The sequence below is a fragment of the Siniperca chuatsi genome, linkage group LG20, assembly GCF_020085105.1.
Source record: "Siniperca chuatsi isolate FFG_IHB_CAS linkage group LG20, ASM2008510v1, whole genome shotgun sequence".
NCBI lineage: Eukaryota > Metazoa > Chordata > Actinopteri > Centrarchiformes > Sinipercidae > Siniperca > Siniperca chuatsi.
The window spans coordinates 6,697,213-6,716,788 of record NC_058061.1 but is presented as its reverse complement, the minus strand read 5'-3'; the positions used below and the strand labels follow the sequence as shown (position 1 = coordinate 6,716,788).

The following is a 19,576-nucleotide window of genomic DNA, read 5'->3' as shown; positions in this document are numbered from 1 at the left end:
ACTTATTTTTTAGCGGGTTGGCTCTTTGGATGACAGTAAGTATTTTTACATCCACATTATTTATCCTTGTTTTGAGCCTTATCCTGGTTTTGAACATATTCGGGATATGGCGTTTACATGGAGCATGAGAAACCTGGATATTTATCTCCCTGTTTTCATTATCATAACAGTATCCAGGTTTCTGATCATGTGAGCAGTGGAGCCTGTCCTCTCACTATTTCACCTCTGACAACAACTTACTACCCACTACCTGGTTTTCTCTCCCAGAAACTTTCCATTGACACTTGGGCATGGATTTATCTGCATTACACTGAAAACAACCTTGTAGAGGTGTGTTCTGATTCCTCAACTCAGCTCATTTCTGTACCGACAGAGTTACCTACATTGCTAAACTAAGATGGTTAAAATGGAATACATTATACCTGCTGAACATCAGCATGTTGTCATTGTCATTGCGAGCATGTTAGCATGCTGGGGTTAGCACTTCATTCAAAGTCTTAAGTAGGCCTCAAAGAGGGTCTTAGCCTTGTTATTGTACTTATTGCAGTAACCACATAGCTTTCAACAATGTTATGTTACAAACGTTATAAATAACTTTTGAGTATTTGTTTTTAGATTGTATTATTTGAAGAGCTAAGTTTTGCCAGATTGATTACATAATTATTATTCAGCTAAATGACCAGCTGAATGTTTGTACCTTGGTCTTTGCTAATAAAAGGAAAAGAGAAGATATAAGTGATTTTATAAGAGATTTCTTAGACTCTGAAATTAACAAATCTGGTATTTTATCAACCTGGAAAGGGTAGAAATGTATGTAAACTCATACGCAGTATAGTGTGAACACAGTACACCATGTCCTGGATGTGTAAAGGATTCCACAGAAACTTAGTGAATACTGCGTTTGCTTCCCTGCTGCCAGTTTCTCCCTGGCAAGGCAGTGTCTCACTGTGGCACTGTGACTGCTCTCTCTTTGCCATGTGGCCTCTGCAGCTGTTGTTCTTGGCGTAGGCAAAGACTCCTTTGCTGTCTCTCAAAGTACACCCATAAACTAGCGGATTCACTTATTGTAGTGTTTCTCTCTGATGGTCTTTGCTGTGCTCTTCTTGTTCACTGTTGTTCTGTCTAGGTTCAAGAAACTGTGTCCTTGTTTGACTCAATGCTGAAATGCGCAGCCAGGCATTGGTCTAGCTGCCCTGCAATGGATTGTTTCAGCCTGGGTCCTCACGTCTTTGTTGTGTTGTGATGTAGAGCAGGATGCAAGGAGAAAAAGAACTTATTTAGCACTAACAGTCATTATTCTTCCCTTATTGAATGCAAATGCATTTGGCAGGGTCTTTTCCATTCAGCTAGCGTGATTTGTTGTGTTATTTTGGAGACTTAATGTGGTGTATAATCAGACGCTCCTTCAGTAAACACATTTGCCAGGAATTGTAGGGCTGCTAGCTAGAAGGTGAGTCTGCCGCTGAATATAGCAGTGGAGCCTGTCCTCTCACTATTTCACCTCTGACAACAACTTACTACCCACTACCTGGTTTTCTCTCCCAGAAACTTTCCATTGACACATGGGCATGGATTTATCTGCATTACACTGAAAACAACCTTGTAGAGGTGTCTGTTAAGACAGAACACCGAGGAGCCTGACCTGGAGGAGTCAGTGGGAGGACATTCCTGACACACACGCATTGCAATTCCCTTGAGTAATCTGCTGTAGCTACTGATCAATTAATGGCCCCTGCCGGTGATGCTCGGGTCCTGTCAGTCTGCTATAGATTCCCCATTAGTCACGCGGGCCAGAAAATAGCCAAGTCCTTCCTCTGCATTTTCCTATGACCAACTGCCCAGCATTAGTCATGAACCCAACAATCTGCAGGTCAAAAGGGAAGGGATGTCAATGAGAAGCAGCTCTAACAACAGAGAACAACACATCATAATGCACATGGATGCAGGAATGAATTAATGAGTGTATCGAGAGCTGCAGTAAGAACATTTATTTTAATTGATTCATTTGTTGATTATTTTCTTAATCAATCCATTGGTCTTTATCGTTTCCCAGTGCCCTAGGAGAAGCCTACAAATTGCTTGTTTTGTCAGACCAACAGTCCAAAACCCAAAGATATTCAATATACAATGATAGACAAAAGCAGCCAATCTTCAGATTCGAGCAGCTGGAACCAGAAAATTACGATTTTTGCTTCACTTGAAACTGATTATCAAGATTAGATTGGTGATAAATTTTCTGTCAGTCAACCAAACAATTAATAGTTTCAGCACTACATGTATGTATGAACATCAGTACTTTTTGAGTACTGACCAAAATGCGTGTAATGGCTTGTTTGCTTATTCTTTGATCAGATTTTTTCTGATCTAATAAGAAACATTTCTGACTTTAGATCATATTTTATTTAGGCAAATGTATATTTACCACTGATGAGCAGTTGGGTATATTTTGTTGAATGAAAAAATGAATCAGTTATCAATGCACATATATAAATGTGTCAAATGTTGGTTGACTATTCCTCTGTGGAAGCCCAGATGAGACATTTTTATATTCCCCAAACTAAGGTGTAGAAAAAAAGTATTGTTATGGTATCTATACCAAAACCCAGGTAATGGTTTTTTACCAATATCAATTTTTTGTGTATCCATGGATGTGAAGATTAGGCCTACAACTAACAATTATTTTCATTATCGATTAATCAAATCAATGTCTTGATTTGTGCGGCCAGCTGTATAAAACCCCAAAAATTCTATTTTTCAGTGATATTAAACAGAGAAAATAAGCAAATCCTCACACTGGAGAAGCTGGAACAAGCAAATGTTTGACATTTTTGCTTGAAAAATGACTGATTAATTGATTGTCAAAATATTTGCCAGTCAATTTTCTGTGAATTAATCTTTTCCACTCTAGTTTAGAATGATGTATCATTGGATTCAGTTGGTCGATGGATTTAGGGATAGCCTGTTATGTTTGGTGTTGTGAACACTCTTGTTACTCAGCAGATCAAGGCGGATCAAAAATGAGTTCATTTATATGTCACTATTTGACCTTGTGGGGTATTTGGGACATCGCTTTTTTTTCTTCACTGAGGTTGGTTTTCTGAACACTCAACCAACTGTGAGCAACAGGGAAGCAGAAAGTGAACAGTGAGCCACAAATCTCTAGTTCATGCCCCTGGTGAGAAAACAAGTGGCTGTTTTCATGAGCAACACTCCCTTACCTCCTCTCATCTCTCTCACTCCACCATCTCTCCATCTCCAGGAGCTGTGGCTTTTTCATCACAGGTCTATTGAGCAGTAGGGCATGCAGCCTGCTTGCTCTCACTCTTCTTTCCCTCTCTAGCTTTCTTTTGCCTTCATCTGTCTACTGGCTGTAGTTTGACTCATACCTTAGCCAGCCATGTGAGCTGCTTGATCCCGTCAACAGCTCTCTCTCTCCTGGGGGGAGGCCATCAGCCGACCGGGGCCATTTGTCTGCATGTAATGGAGGTCTGAGGCTGTGGAGCGAGGTTAGTCCCCTCACGGCCCAGTGGAGAGGGACAGCCACGACAGATGCCAAAACACTCCCGAGCATGTGTGTGTGTGTGTGTGTGTGTGTTAGAACAGGCACAGCTCTGTCACACTGTGTCAGTATTGGATTAACACGATAAGATATGCATACAGACTGACAAAGTCAGTGGTTGAACTAGATACAAAGATATGCTCTTAAGCTACTTGTTCAAAATACAGAGTCCAGGGACGATGTGTTCTTAATTAAAGACAGCAACCCTGGATCATTGTTTATGTAATTTCCCTGTAATGTAATTTATTAGTAATAATGAATATTAGAGAAGGGAAGCAGCAAGTGGCAAATGAAACATTTAAACTTCCATCTCTCTATTTCAATCAAACAAACAAATCAAAATCCTCATCATCATTATTGATTAAAGTGCTACAGAATCATTATGAAGCTGGCAGTCATTGGAAAACCACTCATGATGCTAAACAGAAATAAATGTATCCACAAGGAAGTAGTTGCATATGAGACTAATACTGCTTCTTGCTGCAAGCAAAACTGGGGTGGCACAAGTTGCGCACTTGGCCAGCTTGCCAGGCTCTCTCGTCGTGGACCCCAGCTCTTTCTGTAGAATAATAATGGAAGAGGAAATTGGGTTGGAATAAAAAGAGAAAGCATTCAAAGATGCAGGAATAAACATAAAAACCAGACGGAGACAGAGGCATGTTCACACATATCTGATTTGTTCAAATTTCTCAGCTCTGTGGCTTGATAAATCCCTTCACCATGCCGGATACGTGGTAAGCCATCGTTAGAAGCAAGCCTTAGACAGCTGCTCACACACCACTGAGAGACTGGGGAGTTGAATAAGGATGACCAAAATGCATTCAGTCAGAGAATGGGATAGATAAAATATAAGCAACATGCTAAAACAAGATATTACTACAGGAATCAAAAAACTAACAATTTCATTACCTCTTTTAAAAAAATTCTTATCTCCCTCTTCCTGCTCCCTTGTTATTCATGTAAAACCATTCAGGATAATTGGCTTACTTTTAATTTCTTCCTGCATCATGTGGTCTTTGATCCCTGAGGCCCGGCGAGCACGGGGAGCAGTTAGATCAGCTGAACACGCTGTGTTACAAAGTTTTGTTTGGCCCCCACCGTAGCACCCCCGATTACAGGCTGAGGAGAGAATGTTCAGCAGGGGAGCACATTAAAATCAACTAGCCGGGGGAAAAATTGCCTCCTGCTTCCACTAACATTGATGAAATCAGGACTTGCTGTGGATGATGGTGAAATATTAGTTAAAACTTATTATTGAGTAGTGAGTGGTCTTTGGAAGGAAAAGAAATTGAGAAAAAAAAGAGAAAGAGCTTGTAAGATCACCTCACACAATGCTTGACATTATCATGGAGTGAATAGGCTGTCTCCTCCAGGTCATATAAAGCTCTGCCTCCTATAACTTAGCAGCACTACCCTGTATATTTATCTTCAACAGTTTCTTAAGCGACAGCAGGTAAAGAAGTTAAGCCCTGGATTGTGTCCCCGTTTTAGAAAGGTCCAGGGAAGTCACCTGGGATTCATTCAGCGCTTTGGACACTTCCGTTCTGCCCACATCCCTGAAGGGATCCATAATTCATGGCTGTGCATCCAGGATGTCACCACTCCAGCAAGCTAACATTAAATATTTACCGCAGATCATAAGCTGAAGCCATTGAGGCCTACCAGCCCCTTTAGGGAGACTGTTTTCAGTCTCAGCATGTACGGGGAATCCAAAATGAGCCCAGTGATATTTGACAATCAATCAGTCTGGGGATGGATCTCATAAGTCATCATACTGTAAATGCTAACAGCATAGGTGGCTATATGCATCATACACAGCATATCATTCTCTGTGCTGTGTCAAATGCTTTTCCTGCATGCCTCTCTGGAGCTACAATAAGAGAAGGTTTTTTATGTGTGTGCACACCTGTATATATTTTCTGTATGTGCTTGGGAGCTTTTTGTTCTTTCCCTATTTCCCTATTTCCCAGTTTCTCATCAGCTCTCTTGCTATCTTGATAAGACACAGCAGGTACTTAGATCCCTCACTGATGAGTTTCAGGTTAGGGTGGAACAAGTGGATGGAGAAGTGGAGTGGGTTAGATTGATGGAGGAGAGAAAGAGGAGGTCATCAACTGTGAAACAGAAACAGGAACATGGCTGAAATTTACACGACAGGGGTCATACTTCTATAGAAGAAGCCATTACTTGCAGAGGATCAAAGATTTTTTGTTGGTTATTGATTACTAAGATTGCTGTTTTTCCAGATTTAGCGCTAGCCAATAGCTCTGGGAACGTTAAAGAAAACATCGAAGAGAAAATCAAACAGAAATGTCATGGAGTACAGAGGGTGGGTCAGAGCCACAACCATCTGAATGATATTGATTTGTTTCTCTGACAGTAGTATTTTTCCGAAAGACCAAGCTTCCAGATTGGCCTGTGACTGAAACGCTCTTTTGCTTCCTGATGTGAGAGACTTTAGACTTTACTTTAGTTTGTAAACCATGCCTGTGTCTTCAGGTGTGTCACAAATGTAAGAAATGTGCATATTGTTTGTTTATGAAGTGATGAGTTTATTACCAAATGTGTTTCGGTAGTTGTATGTATGTTAGGGCAGATAACCAAATATCGCTTCTCCACATGACCACATTCAGCATCTGGTGGAATGGATGGAGTGAAGGAGAGAGGGGAAGTAGGACGGAACAGTAGATGGAGGGATAAGGCCAAAGAAAAAGATATATGTGGAGGAAGGCACCCAGTTGGAACGGGCTATCTACCTCCAGATTGTTGAACAGGCACAGATAATAAGAAAATATTGATTGTAAACATAGTCAGGGGGCTGTAACATCAGGCGGCAGAGAGGAGAGAGGAAGGTTTCTCCCTCACCGGTTGCTACATTGAGGAGGGAGGACTTGATAGAGACAACAAGACACCAGATATTAGCCCCTATAGGACACCTGCTGAAAAATGGATCAGTGTTTATTTATTCAGGAATCATTTCAGCAGCCGACAAGGAAGACACTATTGTTTCCTGCCAAAAGTAGTTGGCTGCCAAAATGCAGGCCACAGGAAGCAGAGGGGTACAAATAGTCAATTAAAAGCTCTGGGTTATTACGCAGAGCTATCATATTTCAGAACGGACCATAAGGAAAAGTATGAACAGGGGAGGTTGTCAATATTTCTGCCTTGCTCACTCAGCACCAACACATTGTTTACACACTGTAAATCGATATACCTAATGCAGCTTGAACAGTGTAATTAAAATGTTAAAATGTTTAATGCCCTTTTCAGCCATGGGATCAAGTGTGGACGCACGACTAGACTTCAGACATATTGAGCTCTAATTAGGCAGTCCAGCGCTACCTATGAAGGCTGAAAAAGTTTTTTGTCTTTTTTGTCTAAGGAGCTGTCTCCTTCTCTGAAGTTCTTGATTTTGAAAGAGCACAGGAGTGTGTGTTTTTTAAATTGTCAGTCTCGCTGGATTCTTTACACCTATCTTTATTTCTGCTCCCCATTATCTTCTATATGCAAAATATCTTAAAATACTTTATTAAAAAAGCTCTTCTTGTCTTGTTGTTCCCTCCTCAGTGCCATCACTCTTGACAACACGCTGGTTATCCTGTCCACGGTGGCACCAGATGCCGGGCGCTACTACGTCCAAGCTGTAAATGACAAGAACGGAGAGAACAAGACCAGCCAGCCCATCACCTTGTCAGTAGAGAGTGAGTAACTACATACTGAATACACACAAACTGAAATCAACCGATTATGCCAGGACAGATGACAGGTGTGGATGCACTGTAGGATCTTGCAAAATCAAGTGTGGAAAGTAACCAAGCACATTCAAGTAATGTACTTATCTAGTAGCTGTCAAATAAATGTTGTTGGAAATGTGTACAATACTTGACTAAATGTACTTAGTTACATTTCACCACTGAAAATAATATAATATATGATGATACTCCAAGAACATATAGGCCATAATACATATTGAGTATTTTCACTTTTGATACTTTAAGTCAATTTTGTGCATTTAGCAGGACTTTTACTTGTAATAGAGTATTTTTACATTGTTGTATTGCTACTTTTACGCAAGTAAAGGATTTGAATACCCCTGCCACCACTGTGCGACATCTAAGAAGCTCAACTTTTACGATCAGATTTCATTTCATTGCACTGAAGTGTATCTGTAGCCATATTTACACATTGTTGCAGATGTACACACACAGGAAAAGAAAGCTACGGGGACAGGGGCTCAGACAGACCGTTCTACTGCCAAGTAGTTCTTAATATTCACCAGCATCCTTAGCTCCCACAACAAAAAAACACAAGATACACAAATCTAACCAATTCAGTTGGCTTCAGCTCAGCAGAGTGAAATATAAGAGGAAACCTAACAGACAGCATCTTATGACATGGTAGACTGGAGTTCAGTATGGAAGTGAATGAGGAGGGTGAGGGAAAGATATTATAGTTGACAACACAAGGGAGCAGAAATAGCCTGTGGCACATATGGAGAACAGAGGCAGAGTTGATTATACTAGTGCTAGAACACACACGCACACACAAACACACACAAACTCTCTGGTTCAGGTTAGATAGAGAGCCTAGCGGGATGTCTCAACTGGGCAGGTCTCAGGGAATCATACCATGCATTAACATGAACATTCCACACATGCTCCACATATGCACATACAAACACCACACATACACACACTGATGTACAGGCTGCTGGGAGAGCCAATACCGAAAGTTGTGTGTGTTTGAGTGAGTACTTGCGTTTTACCGCATGTTTACGTGTATCAGTCGGTATCTGCTACAGCAGCTGTTCCTGCAGTGACGCCTCTGACAATGCATTACCCATGAGCTTCCTGGCTCTGACAATACTTGCCTAAGACTAGGCAGGAGCGAAGGTCAAGGAGAACTCTGAGGAAACTAGTGTTGCTCATGGTACAGTTTCCATACTCAGGACAAAGACGAAAACTTGATTTTAACTTCAGCAAGACTAAAATATTAGGCTGGTTTGTCACTGACATTGTTTTCGCTACTAACTGGCTCTCCTCTCTCAAAACAGAACAGATTTTAAAGTGAGATGAGAAGATTTATTGATTTCGTGTGTGTTGAGTACAGAGCTGGGGTCAGTACATGTTTAACCTAGCTTAGCATAAAGAGTGGAGGCAGGGGTGAACAGCTAGCCTGGCTCAGTCCATATGAAAAAATATGCTTAACACCTCTAAAGTGGCCTTATATACATTGTGACAATAAAACATCTTTAGAGTTGTTGCTGTTTGGCATATTTTATCACTTTAGACAGAGCCTGGCTGGCTGTTTCCAACTCGCTTTGTCTTATGCTAAGCTAGGCTCACCATGTCCTGATCCCAGGTCCATATTTAACACACATACATAAGATTGATATTAATCTTTTGATCTTACACTTTGAAAGAAAGCAAATAAGTGTACTCCCCAAAAGGTTAAACTATTCCTTTAAGTACACAACTCATTTGAATAACTTTGGTACTTAGGTTTGTCCAATTGAAATATGCAGCAGTGTTTTCCCAGTGACTAGCAGTCAAACCTTGGTGTTGTTTAAGGTGCATTGTGTGTGTGTGTGTGTTTCATGTTCTTATATCCCAGTGGGGACTTTAACCTGAATGCACTCTAACCCATGGGGACTTGTGTCACCGTGGGGACAAAACTTGAGTCCCAATGGATAGAGACTGCTTTTGAGGGTTAAGACTTGGTTTTCAGGTAAAGGTTACAATTAGGTTAGGGTTAGGGTTAAGGTTAGGGTAAGGGGCTAGGGAAAGCATTATGTCAGTGACTGTCCCCCACGGGGATAGTGAAACAAATGTGTGTGTGTGTGTGTGTTTATGTGTGCACACATGGCCTGTATACAGCATCTAATGACCCAAGATTGGTAAGATTGAGTCATGACAGCCCCTGTAGCTACATCTGACATGTGCAGCCACAAGCACACTCCCAGGGCTTGATGGGGTTGACGGATCAGTGTGAGTTTATCACAGACATGACACATCTCAAGCAGCACACGCACACACTGTGCTCTCACTGCCATGGGCTGTCTGTCTCTGATGATCACAACACACACTCACAAGCAAACAGAGTTGTATGCACATATGAAAACGCGTGTGCACACACACACACACACATAGCAGCCTATTCACCCCTTCAGCTTCATGTTTGTCAGGCAGTATTTTTCTATCCCTGTTTCTGGTTCTCCAGCAGACATCTTATTATACACAGTCAGTGCACTGTCTCGTCCCATTCGGCCCATCTCTCTGTCAGAACTCAGATACAGTCTGTGCACTGGTCAGTTTCAATATGTCACGTCGATGAGCACCCATAAAGTGCACTGTGTGGCAATGAAATGTATAGGACACCACCGTCCAGAGAACCCCACGAAATCTGCGAGCAGATTCATCGCATTCTGTCTCTAATGATATATATAATCTATTTATCTATAATTCTATTTATCTATCAAGATCATTGCTCTCTGCTTAACCTCTCCATGTATGTGTGTTTTTGTTGGTATGTGTCTGTCTAGATGTTGGAGGTCCAGCAGACCCCATTGCCCCCACCATCATCATCCCTCCCAGGAACACTAGCGTGGTTACAGGCACCTCAGAGGTCACAATGGAGTGTGTGGCCAATGCCAGGTAAACATCCTGGGACTGCAGGGTCATAGAGCAGCTTGTTAAAGGGTCAGTTTCAGTAAAAGTGTACTTCCAATGGACAAGTCAGAAGTTAGACAACCGCAAATGCTGACACTAGTTTGTTTGTAATTCACACATACATTTTTGGTGCCCATTGTACCCTAACAAGAATAAAATACACTGCACAAATACCCATCAAGTCATTTTTTGTCAATCTTTAAAATGTTTCGCACAATAAGTTAAATAGGTATTCTGCGTGTGTTGAATGATAATTGTAGTTGATTCGATATAGTTTCTCTTGTTTTGCAAGTCTCTGTAGACACAAGTGTATCTTGGAATATGCAGTAATGAAGCAGACTACTCCGCTAATGCCATCCCTTGATTCATGAAATAGCCAGTTTGAATTGAAAACAGTTGGCAACATCTCAGCCCATAAACAGATATGTTTTAGATGCTCCAGCAGATTAATGGATATGTGTCACATTGTGAGAGAAATACACTTTGGACCAGTGTTGCAAAACCAAAATAATTTTATTATCATGCACAAAAAAAAATAATTTTCATGGGGACAGTGAGGTTAGAACCTATCTGAAACTCTACTTTTCACTCTGTAGGCCTCTTATCAAGCTGAGTATCTCATGGCGTAAGAACGGTGTGTTGGTGACCAGTGGTTTGAGTGACTTCAGCCGCAGGCTGACCATCCTCAGTCCTGTAGTGAGCGATGCCGGCTACTACGAGTGTGAGGCCATTCTCCGCAGCAGCAGTGTGCCCTCAGTCAGCGCTGGGGCTTATCTGCATGTACTAGGTAAGAATTATAAGCTGAAATATGCTCTTGTCTGGGTTTTTTTTTCTAGTATTATCACTTAGCAGGACTGTTGACATCTTGCCTTAAACATGCACATTTGTAGGTGTCAATGTCTTTTACTTGACTTTTACACTTGTTGCCACTTTGGTTCTTTAGTATTTAAATTAAAGCACCATTCACAGACATGAAGGCTGTGAATGTCTACCTATCACCAATTCCATTGAGGTTTAATCAGACACCGCATTGCAATTACTATTCGAGTCGTTCTTTTACAGTGGCCCCCGAGGACAAAAACACATACAAGAGTGAAAGCACAAACGTTAAGGAAATGTGCTCCAAGTCCACATCCAAAGCCTTGATGGGAAAGCTTCAGTATCTTTGCCGCTGCTAAATCAAAATAGGTTCATCATTCCTTTTGATATTTGCAGCACTTATCTTAGTGTTTGTGCTTTTGCCTTTTGTATAGTCTCTGTTTTGATTCTTTAAATTCAAGATTTGGAGCACATTTCCTTTCATTCTCTGCTTTTTGTCCTTAAGATATTTTTAGAACTTTTTCTAATTCACAAGGTAAAGAGAAAATGATGTGATGAGTTATCATACATACTTGCTGTATGTGCTATCAGCATGACAACCTAAACGAAAAAAGAGTGTTTCTATATTTAGCAACATACATCAGGCAAATGGGTGGGAGTAAACTTAGCATTTAGGTTTGCAAGTTCAAACAAAAGAACTGGAATGAAATTGATATAAAAATTACTAGTCTCACTATGTGAATCTGGCGAAGGTATAGCTGTGGAGCCATGAGGCACTGAGGGGAAAGTGTTATTGATTTAAAAGGCAGAAAGCTAATGGTTGACCTCAAGAAACTGTTTAATATAACATTGCTTGAGTCACATTCATTCCACCCCACTGAAACTCAAAGGACATGGTGTGGTGAACTTTCTGTTGATACAGCTAACTGAGCCTTACCTTCTCCCCATGAGTTTGAAGGATACATTTAAAAGCATTACAGAATACAAATTACTGATTCATATAATCAAAACTGTATAATCACATTATTTCCAGCCGCGCTATGAGTAGTTTGCCCCAATGAGAAATACATTTAAAGCAAAAAGAAAATAATTGTACAATATCCTTATTCTGTAGTGTTATTACAGGCAGTGTCAGTTATTTTTTAAGATCTCACAAGGTATCATTAATGTGCTTGTGAGCTGTGATGATTACAGCAGCAGGTTTGCAATCTTGCTTCATATTTTATCATCCAGTCTTTCCTTTTCATTCTGTCCCTCAGAACCACCACAGTTTATTAAGGAACCAGAGAAACACATCACAGCTGAAATGGAGAAGGTGGTGGACATTCCTTGTCAGGCACGAGGTGAGCTGTGTTTATGTGTGTGTGTGTGTGTGTGTGTGTGCATTTTGGTACAAGAATGTCAGAGCCTATTAAGTAATCCCTGTCTGAATACTCAGAAATGTTATTATTGCAACAATAATTCATTAATTTAATATTTTTGAATTATACTGAAAAACGCAATGAAAAAGGAAGCATAACTTACTGTCTATAAACCCCACCCTCACTCACCCTCTGCAGGAGTGCCCCAACCAGACATTGTGTGGTACAAGGATGCTTTGCCCATCGACCCAGTGAAGACGCCGAGGTACAGGGTGCTGGTGGGAGGCAGCCTGCAGGTCAATGGCCTCCTGCCTGATGACACCGGGATGTTCCAGTGCTTTGCCAGAAATCTGGCAGGAGAAGTTCAGACTAACACATACCTAGCTGTTACCAGTGAGTGCTCCAGCAGCTCTTCAGGAAATAATTTTCCACAGATAATTACTGCTATTAAAGTACTATGTGTTTTGTTAGCCCCTTGTCAAATTCAGAAAAGACCAGGTGTAATTGCTTTACATAAATGGAAAGCAGTTCCCACCTGAAAGTAGGGAGAAGAGTAGGTGCAATTTAGTGCTTAAAATGGATTTCTACAATTTCTTCCTCAAAAATAACTGCAACTTAATTTATGAAGTTAATACAAATGTATTTATTATTTTTTTTTTAGAATTCATAAAAATTTGAACTTAGCCATGCTAGCGTTGTGGCTCTAACAATGGCAATGTCATTCAGTTGGTCCACCCTTTGTTGGAGACTGAAATATTTCAACAACTATTAGATGGATTGCCATGAAATTTTGTACAGACATTCATGCTCTCCAGAGGATGAGTTGTCAGTAACTTTTCATCTAGCGTCATTATCATTGGCCAATACTTTGGTACACCAAATACCTACAAAAATAATGACATTCCCATCAGCCTCAGCTGTACTTTGTGATTAGTAATTAGCAAATGTTAGCATGCTCACACCAAAATTGGAATTATGGTAAACATTACCCGTTAAGCATCAGCATGTTAGCATTGTCACTGTGATATTGTTAGTATGTTGTTGTTAGCATTTAGCTCAAAGAACCATTATGCCTAAGTATAGCGTTACAGAGCTAGTGTGGCTGTGGACTCTTAGTCTTGTTATTTTTATAATTTTTTAAAAATGCTGTTCATCAGATTTAACAAAGAAAAACAAAGTAAGACAATAATCTAGATTAAAAAAAACATCAGGTTTTACAAATAACATTTGCAGTGTAAAGTATAAACATGCAAAGCAACATGTCACAGCTGTCAATCACCTTTACCAGTAAACTACACATAACAGCAATTATGTGGAGGTGATCAAAAACACAGCAGTAACAGAAAAACAAATGTACAAACATACCTGAAACTGCTTATGTTTGTCAGCAAAAGATCTACTACTCGTTGCACAAGGACCTGATTTACTGTAAACTACAGTGATCAATACCAGAAACACTCAACTGGGGACATAAGATCTGGATGAAAAGTGGTTGCTCCATTTTTTGGTCAAAATGTATAAAAACCATGATGAGCTTTACTTTACTTTAGATAGACATAGAAACAGTGAATTTACTGTAATACTGACATTGTTTCTATCACAATTTGTTACATAGGCAATAGAGGAAAATTTTTTTGTCTGACGGAATGAGATAGCATGGTGACAGAAGTGTTATAATAATGTGATTGGGGTGTTGTAGTTAGGTGACAATATGGCAAGAGGTGAGACTAATCAGTAAAGACGTCAAGCAGCACTAATTGATCGAACATATCTGGGAGAAAATGTTTACAGTAGTCTTTCTTTTATATTATGTTATTGTTTATTGTGCAGGAACAAAATTCCAACACATGTACTGTATTATTTAGTTTTTCAGAAATATATAAGATGTCTTTGCATTCTCTCAGTAGTTAAGAACTGTGTTTTAAATCTCTGGACTTTCTTATTTAAACTACATAGGCCTACACTGATTAAGTTTACGTTAATACAAAAAAAGACTCAACCTTAATACCGTGTTTGTTGCCTACCTGAATCGCTGTGAACTGAATAAGTGCCACTGCTGGGATTTGAAAATCACTGGTAATTTTACTCTCGCTGTGTATCTGTTTGGCAAGTTTCTGACATCTAATTTTCTTCACTTTGTCTCAGCTCCTGCTGTCTTCACTCCACGTTGCACCACATTATCAGAATTCATAATTTTTTCTCTCGCTAACTCACCATCTCCCACTCTTTCTCTCCCCGACACTGCCTCCCCTTTTTCTCTCTCATCCTTCCAGATCTCATCTTATCACCTCCCTTTTCCTCAACACATTCATGTCCTCATTTCTTCTGTCCTACTCCCTGTGACCTGAGATCAACACTGCTCCTATGACAAACTCCCTACTCCCCCTTTCCTCTGGGGAGCGATACAGTTTTCTGTCATCCTATAAAAGCTTTGATTTATTGCATATCACAAATAGGGATTTTAGCTATCTACATATTGCTTTCTATTTCTGTCTATGCTTCTCCCTCTGTCATTTTCCTTCCTCCTCTTTCTATATCCGCTATCTCTGTGGGTGCAAAAAATAGACCAGTAGCAGACAGTTGTGGCACCAAGGTGAAGGCTGCGTCAATCCGCAAAGAATTAGTGGGAAAAAGCATCAACTAAACATTGAGATGCAGCAGGCTGTCGCTTACAAAAAATACGTTTGAAGAGGGGGTTTTCCACAGACAGTTATTCTCTTGCCACTATAACCCTCTTACCTTCTCTCTTTACTGAACTGAGCTCTCTCTTTATTCTGTGTGTGTGTTTGTCTCCCCTCAGGCATTGCCCCGAATATTACAGCCGGACCTTCCGACAGCACTGTGATCGACGGCATGTCAGTCATCCTGCACTGCGAGACCTCTGGAGCTCCAAGACCGGCTATCACCTGGCAGAAAGGTCTCTATTGCACACATGCATACACACCTAGGGATTATGATGTCTGTTATCCATTACGCATGGGATCATAGTTTGCCATAGCTTAACAAATAAAGCCTGATTGGATTCCTTTACCAGGATTTACTCTGTGCCAGGCTTTTCATGTTTGGAGCCCAATGGCAGAGCAGGAAAACACTATCTTTGTTTTTCCTCACGATCCCCTTCCTCTCCTATTCTGTCCCTGAATGCCTCATTTTTTCCTCTTTCCTTCCACTCTGTCTACCTTTTTCTCTATTTATGTATCTGCTTTCTCATTTGTTTCTGCCTCTTCATACACTTAAGGTGAGCGTGTGTTGGCCAGTGGTTCGGTCCAGCTGCCCAGGTTCACCCTGCTAGAGTCAGGCAGCCTGCTCATCTCCCCCTCACACATCTCAGATGCCGGGACCTACACTTGCATGGCGAGCAACTCCAGGGGCATCGACGAGGCGTCCGCTGACCTTGTGGTCTGGGGTGAGTGTGCAGGGTTAGATGGACTTTCACATCCTTTTCAAAACATGCATGCCTGATGTGTGTTGTAAATGCCCAAGCAATCCCTGCATTCTTTCCTATGTGGCAAAACAGGAAGTGGTGGAGTTTTATTAAGAGGCATGTCTGTTTAGCAGAGGTTGGGAAACAAGGCCAACTCCGTAATAATAATAAAGTCGCACTCAATTCCTGCAGATACAAAAGCACTCTTCTTTGCAAGTTTGGAGTCATCATCGATGTGTTTTCTGCAAGAAGCCATCAAGAAACAAAATACAAAACACCAGCATGTCATTTCAACTGAAATGAGTTTTCTGAGATGTGTTTGTCATGTTTTTTTCCAGCCATTTTGTAGGCTGTTTTCTTTTCCCTTACTTTCCTCATCTCTATCTCTCTGTCTTCTTTTTGTCTCCACAGCTCGCACCCGAATCACCACCCCCCCACAGGACCAGAGTGTTATCAAAGGAACTAAAGCCATTATGACCTGTGGAGTCACACATGATTCCAGTGTAACTGTCAGGTAAGGGTACATTCACAAACATAGAAGTATTAAGTAAGTTACGTTTATTTATATAGCATTATTTATATAGCTTTGCTAGAACAGATGTCATGAAGTGCTTCACAATAAAAGACAAAAACAATAGAGATAAAGTACAGACACAATGAAAGAGGGAAAGGAAAGGAATAAGTATAATATATCTGGCTTTGGCTATACAGGCAATACTTGCTAGTAGGATACATTCGTTGATCTTTTTTTAATGGGATTATTTGATAATAAGAAAAATATACAATATTGCCAGCCTTATCCTTCAAAGGTGTCCACAATGTCCATAGATCAAAAGTCCAAAAAGAGTAGTTTCCAAGTTATGGAGCCACAACCTCAAAGCCATAGTATCCTTCGGCTTTAAGCTGGTAGCGAGGTTCAACCAACAAGCCCTGATCAGAAGACCTGAGGTCTCTGAGATCACCAATGTACTTGACTAACTATGTGGGTGCCTGACCATGCAGACGAATCTTAAATTGGATTCTGAGTTTGATAGGGAGTCAATGTATAGAAATCAAAATAAGTGTCACATGAAAACTTTGAGAGGAACTGTTCTAAAGCCTTGCAGATGCATTCTGGACCACTTGCAAGTGATTCGGGGATGTTTGCTAAGGCAGGTGAAAAGGGAGTTACAACAGTCTAGATGGATAGCTCCATAGATACTAAATTCTATTTGCACATCTGGACACATTTCTATGTATTTGTTATCCTCTACACCTTAAAGTGAACACCTGACAAAGCACAATTGTTGAGCCATTTGAGCCTATAGATCTGTTAATGAGGATGTTTCATTACTAATTATTACTTGCTGTATTGTATTGTAATTTGTCATTTATATACCCTGAGCACAAAGTATTTACCATTTATCTCTATGTATCTGTGCTGCTGCTATGCTCCAGTTCTCCCTGCAGGGATGTTAAGGGTTCCACTGAATGCACACAAATACATGCATTGAAATATAAACACTGCTCAAACACAGAAAGCTGTGTCCCCGACGTGTGACCTCAACAAAACACAAAAACACCTATGTAAACATGTTTGTCAACCACCGATGTGCATGTATGTCATTAAAAGAAAGTAGTTGTCACATACCTCCAATTTTCAACTGCAGCCCAAACCAGTGCAACACACAACAGCTGTTTTACTGAACTCCAGGCTTGTAGCCGACAACAGTAGCGATCAATAGACCATTCTGTCCTTTTCTACTAAGAAGAGAAGGCTACATCTGAAGCTACGTTTGAGCTGGGTAGTTTTGATGAGTGTTTGATATGCAGCCGTCAGCCGCTATGATATGCGTGCAGGACAGCTCTGATGGCGAGTTTAAAGAGACAGAGGGGAGACAGATGAAATACCTCCCTAATAACATATTCTTCTCGGATTGTGGTGGAATAAAAGACAACCAAAACCTCAGTTTACTCATTGCTTTGCTGTCAAAAAGAGTTAACCTACTATCTAAAGCTGACATGAATGTGTTCATCATAGTTCACATTCCAGCAGGTGGTAACTAAATTATGCAAGTCAGGTTTGGAAAATCTGGTAGAAAATATTTTTTATTGGACATGTTCATGCACTTATTTGGACACTAAAGAAATGTTAATTTGAGAATGTGCTTTAACATACAGTACAAGTGTTTGCCACTGACACAGAGACGGCATTATTGAACAGCAGCTGTACATTTAGAAACACCGAGCTACCCAGCTGTTGGTCATACTCCACTTGAGATGTTATTCATGATAAGCAGTTTTTGTTGCCCTTGTATATCTTACGATTTCCGTCTAACATTTAAAACAGTTAACAGAATGTTTCTGTCCACCTGTGCTGCTCATAGTTTAATCTTTCAGCAAAAAAGTAATTGCAGCAACTAGCTATTCTCTTTGATTGATTAGGAGTTACTTACTAATATTAATATGAGTTTCGCTGAAAAGTCTCATTTTACATTGAGGATGAAAACTAAAAGTGAGTGCTATATTAAGCTGAACAGTCATCACCTGTTCAATGTGTCATTATTTTGATGTTACTTATCATGTTTTAATGCTCTGATCCAATTTGGGGGCAGAAAGTTAAAGGTACCTTCAGAGTGAACAAAAAGCAAATTTTGCCTTCTGTTACTCATGCAGTTTTGCCTCATTTCGTGCCGCCTACAAAGAATACACGTTTATTCAGGTCCACTCGCAACTCTCCATTGGCTCTGTATGCAATCATGCTCTAAAATTCATTCACCTCTTATTTATTTCTGGCCATGCCTATTCGTCATGATAACATTTTAGATTTGGGAATTATAGACTCTGGCTGGACTCCCGGGGACTACTTTCTGTGTTCCCCTTTGGTAGTACTCAAAGACACATGTTTGAGTTGATTCAGGTTTAATAAAAGTTTATTGGAAAATTGTAATAGACTTGCACTCCTTGCACTGTTTGATGTTATTGTTGCCTGAGCACGCATTTTCTAAATCACTAAGGCGGAGGTTGTGAGAAATACTGGATTGTGACTAATAGTCATAATTAACAACGACATGTGAATAACACCCAGGTTGACATATACCACAATTTCCCTTTTAAAAAGGTCTATAGATTGCAACTACACATTGTCAATGTGTTTAAACTGATCGACTGATACTGTTGAAGGAATGAAGATGCAGCAGATGATGGTGGTGATGATGATGATGACATGAATACCAACAGCAGGCTGACAGATGGCTTTGTGTTCCAGGCATGTCTGGGAAAAAGAGGGCTCGGTGATCAACGTCCAGTCAATCCCCCGCATGCGACTGGATGCGGACGGCACCCTCCACATCTCCCAAACGTGGTCAGGTGACATAGGCACATACACATGCAGAGTCACGTCCGTTGGTGGTAACGACTCCCGCAGTGCACACCTCCGTGTCAGGTAACCACTCCTGCCTCCATCACTGGTCTGGCTTTCTATTTTCTTCTTTTTCTCTCACGTTCTTGTTTCTCCAATATTCTCTAGTGCAAAGACACAGGAAGGAACATGTTCTTTGAAGCAAGACAATGTGTACACAGACACACACACATACATGTACACGCTCACACATGTGCAAGAGCCAGACACACACACACACACACACTTACCACCACCATCCTTTCCCTGCCATTCTACCTGTTCCTATTGATACCTCTGACTCATTTCCACTTAAATGACACCTGCTCTTCCTCACCTCCCCTGTCCTCATTCTCACCCGACACA

At 40.6% G+C, this 19,576-nt stretch overlaps 1 protein-coding gene across 8 annotated transcripts in view; it reads left to right on the top strand.

Annotated features, from left to right (window-relative positions):
• The window catches only part of sdk2b (sidekick cell adhesion molecule 2b), a 251,041-nt gene that overhangs the window by 191,838 nt on the left and 39,627 nt on the right, over nt 1–19,576 (top strand). For all 8 annotated transcript variants that reach the window (XM_044179295.1, XM_044179292.1, XM_044179299.1 and 5 more), the window contains exons 5-13: nt 7,127–7,260; nt 10,101–10,212; nt 10,824–11,014; nt 12,306–12,389; nt 12,606–12,800; nt 15,208–15,324; nt 15,646–15,813; nt 16,243–16,345; nt 19,079–19,255. In XM_044179295.1, the coding sequence (XP_044035230.1) occupies nt 7,127–7,260; nt 10,101–10,212; nt 10,824–11,014; nt 12,306–12,389; nt 12,606–12,800; nt 15,208–15,324; nt 15,646–15,813; nt 16,243–16,345; nt 19,079–19,255 (1,281 nt within the window). The remainder of the gene's footprint in view (nt 1–7,126; nt 7,261–10,100; nt 10,213–10,823; nt 11,015–12,305; nt 12,390–12,605; nt 12,801–15,207; nt 15,325–15,645; nt 15,814–16,242; nt 16,346–19,078; nt 19,256–19,576) is intronic.